Source organism: Glycine max, chromosome 8 (assembly GCF_000004515.6).
Source record: "Glycine max cultivar Williams 82 chromosome 8, Glycine_max_v4.0, whole genome shotgun sequence".
Taxonomy (NCBI): Eukaryota; Viridiplantae; Streptophyta; class Magnoliopsida; order Fabales; family Fabaceae; genus Glycine; species Glycine max.
Window position 1 is genome coordinate 36,093,644 of NC_038244.2, and position 3,475 is coordinate 36,097,118.

Here is a 3,475-nt window from a genome sequence, read left to right on the forward strand (position 1 = left end):
GCCTTCACATTAACCAGACTTAATACAACAAACAACATGGTTAATGAATTCTTGCACCCTGCATACAAAGGCTTCTTAGAATCACTCTGCAATCCTTCATACACAGGGGCGTGTGCTTGCTGGAAAGACTCTTGTCCAAGGTCACGAATCATATCCTCTAACTGATCTCCCATTTCTACATCAAGCGGTTCAGATTGGGACCCACTCTGCATGTCTGTCACTTCACCATGCCATATCCACGTTGTGTAATTCTTCTTAATCCCATCACACATTAGATGGTCCCGTATGTCATCGAGTAATTGTCGTCTTCCATTCAAACAATTGATGCAAGGACAATAATATTTTCCTTCTTCATTCGGTCGACCTCTTTCTAAAGCAAATTGCAAGAATTGTTCGACGCCATCCTTATATTCTGGGCTCATGCGACTTTCATTCATCCAACTTCGATCCATCTAAGCAATTCCATGCATGAAAATCTCACTTTTTATTTATAGGTGTGGCCCTATCCCATTTAGGAAAACTGTCTTTTATGTTAGCTTCAAACGTCAGGGTTACCATTATTTACAAAAATTTGACTAAATTTCGGCAGCATTTTGCATTGGTCTCCAAGTACACGAAATGACATCGGTCAAATGAATTTCCCAATAATCAAGTATGCACTCGGAGAACAACTTGAAATGTATTGAACCGAAATTTAATCAAATTAATGAAAATAATAATAACCTTCACGAATGAATCTAACATAAAAAAACCAGTCTCCCCAAACTGTCCAAACGGACAATTCAAGACTAAATACAATGACTAATGCAAACTGTCCGCAAGAGTCATTGCATTCAGTCTCAAACGGGAATCTAAGGTTCACTCACCATGAACAACAGTTGTTTATATATCAAATTACACTAATCACATACAAGAACATACAAAAGGTCAAATTCAATTACAGACAAATATAGACATCAGCAGTTGTTTATGTAACTAATTTCAAATGCTGGGTTTCAAGGGTGCTTATGCTTTAATATTGTAGTTGGGTATGTGTGTGTGTGTGTGTGTGTGTGTGTATCATGAGGGTCTGTGTGTATCATGAGGGTTGAGACAAGAGACCCTTTGGCTCCATTACTCTTTGACTTAGCGGCTAAAGGACTAACAGGGCTAATGAGGGTCTGTGTGTGTGTGTGTGTGTGTGTGTGTTTCTGTGTGTGTGTGGGTGTGTGGTTGTGTGTGTGTGTGTGTCTGTGTTTCTGTGTGTGTGTGTGTGGCTGTGTGGGTGTGTGGCTGTATGTGTGTGTGGGTGGGTGGGTGTGTGGCTGTGTGTGTGTGTGTGTGTGTGTGTGTGTGTGTGTGTGTGTGTGTGTTTGTGTGTGTGTGTGTGTGTGTGTGTATGGATGTGTGTGTGTGTGTGGCTGTGTGTGTGTGTGTGTGTGTGTGTGTGTGTGTGTGTGTGTGTGTGTGTGTGTGTGTGTGTGTGTGTGTTGTGTGTGTGTGTGTTTGTGTGTGTGTGTGCTTTTTTTGTGTGTGTGTGTGTGTGTGTTTGTGTTTCTGTGTATGTGTGTGGCTATGTGTGTGTATAGGTGTGTGTGTGTGTGTGTTTGTGTGTGTGTGTGTGTGTGTGTGGCTGTGTGTGTTTCTGTGTGTGTGTTGAAGAACTTGCCCCAAGACACAGCAGACACTTGTGCATACAGCCCTTACCCCTAACTATGTTTTGAAGAGTTTGATTGCTTTGTGGTGTGAAAGCAACGGTATTGAGCTACCAAAGAGGCAAGGAAACTGTAGAACAAAGAAATGTGGTGGCAGCAGTCTTTCAGATTGTGATCGAACTGCTATTGGTGCTTTATTGGATAAACTAACGAGTAACGATATAGAACAACAAAGGGCAGCTGCTGGTAAGAAGGATGCTGCTACTGCTCTAATAAAGTTACTTTGTGAAGGTACTCCTACAGGTGAGAATGATGCTGCTACTGCTATCTTCAACCTATCTATTTATTAGGGAAATAAAGCAAGAGTTGTAAAAGCTGGTATAGTAGCCCCACTGATACAATTTTTGAAGGATGCTGGGGTGGAATGGTAGATGAAGCACTAGCTATTATGGCAATCCTTGCAAGCCACCATGAAGGCAGGGTAGCGATCGGTCAGGCCAAGCCAATTCATATTCTTGTTGAGGTTATACGAACCGGCTCTCCACGCAATCGAGAGAATGTTGTTGCTGTCTTGTGGTCACTATGCACCGGAGATCCACTGCAATTAAAACTAGCGAAAGAACATGGAACAGAAGCAGCACTGCAGGAGTTGTCAGAAAATGGAACTGATAGAGCTAAGAGAAAGTTGGAAGCATATTGGAACTCTTGCAGCGAATGGAAGGGTTGATAATCTGCAGAGTTCATAGTCTTAGTGTTGCTTCGTTATATAGCTCATAGATGGTCTGAAAAATTAGAGGACCTATGGAAGCTCAAAATCCCTTTAAAACCAACAACATTTGCTTGGCAATTGATCAAAGATACAATCCCAACTAAAGGGAATTTGCGGAAAAGACAGCTGGAGAAAGGCTTTGCCCAGCCCTACAACTATTGGTCTAGTAATTTATCAACAACATTTTTTGATTAGGGTAGCAATGCAGGGTTATTGTATTCTATTTAGATTGGCACCTGATTCGTAGGACCTATGGTTCTGCTAGTCTGTTGGTTTCTACCTTGTATATTTAGTACCTCTGGTACTCACAGTTATTAATACAAATTATAATTTTGCTGATAAAAAAAAAAAGATAATACAAGAGAGAGAGAAGGGAAGTGGCAGTCACAACATATATATAGAGAGGATTCCAAAATCAGTGCAAGAAAAATTAAAAAGGATTCAACACAGTTTTTTATGGGGTGGTGGAACAGACCATAAAAAGATTGCTTGGATTAAATGGGACCAAGTTTGCTTGCCAAAAGAAAAGGAGGTCTAGGGATTAAGGATATTGATGCCTTTAATCTCGCATTACTTGGCAAGTGGAAATGGAACATGATGCAAGAAAAGGGGGACCTTTGGACCAGAGTTTTAGAGTCAAAATATGGTGGATGGAGGAGTCTTCATGAGGCAAGGAAGGCAGCAAAGCAATCTGTGTGGTGGAGAGATTTAAAGCAATCATTCAATATTCCAAATTAGGGAGACATGATTCAAAGCAACATGAGATGGAAGGTGGTAGGCGGGGACAAAGTAAGATTCTAGGAAGATAAGTGGAGCCAGCATCAGTAAACACTAGTAGAGCGATACCCTAGATTGTACCAAATATCATCACAGCAGAACCAAACCATTAACAAGCTGGGACATCATAAAGATTCAGGATGGGAGTGGCAATTCACTTGGAGAAGGTCGATGTTTGATAATGAAATTGAAGCAGCCATCAATTTCCTAAGGGACATAGAAGATATGATTATTCAGCAGCATGGATCTGATGAGTGGGTATGGTTAGGAGATCAATCAGGGAATTATTCGACAT

General features: G+C 41.1%; 1 protein-coding gene across 1 annotated transcript; it reads left to right on the top strand.

Annotated features, from left to right (window-relative positions):
• Window positions 1–1,080: 1,080 nt before the first annotated feature.
• LOC121175238 (U-box domain-containing protein 14-like) lies at window positions 1,081–2,361 on the top strand. The gene is made up of 3 exons (XM_041017772.1): window positions 1,081–1,158; window positions 1,706–1,937; window positions 2,045–2,361. The coding sequence occupies exons 1-3, from the start codon at window positions 1,081–1,083 to the stop codon at window positions 2,359–2,361; spliced, it is 627 nt and encodes a 208-aa protein (XP_040873706.1).
• Window positions 2,362–3,475: the final 1,114 nt, after the last annotated feature.

Bases quoted from the DNA above. Each gene is read 5' to 3' on its own strand.
- LOC121175238 (XM_041017772.1), top strand. From the start codon at position 1,081: ATGAGGGTTGAGACAAGAGACCCTTTGGCTCCATTACTCTTTGACTTA. The intron at 1,159-1,705 runs GTCTGTGTGTGT...TATGTTTTGAAG, and splicing joins GACTAACAGGGCTAATGAGG to AGTTTGATTGCTTTGTGGTG. The intron at 1,938-2,044 runs GTGAGAATGATG...CAATTTTTGAAG, and splicing joins TTGTGAAGGTACTCCTACAG to GATGCTGGGGTGGAATGGTA.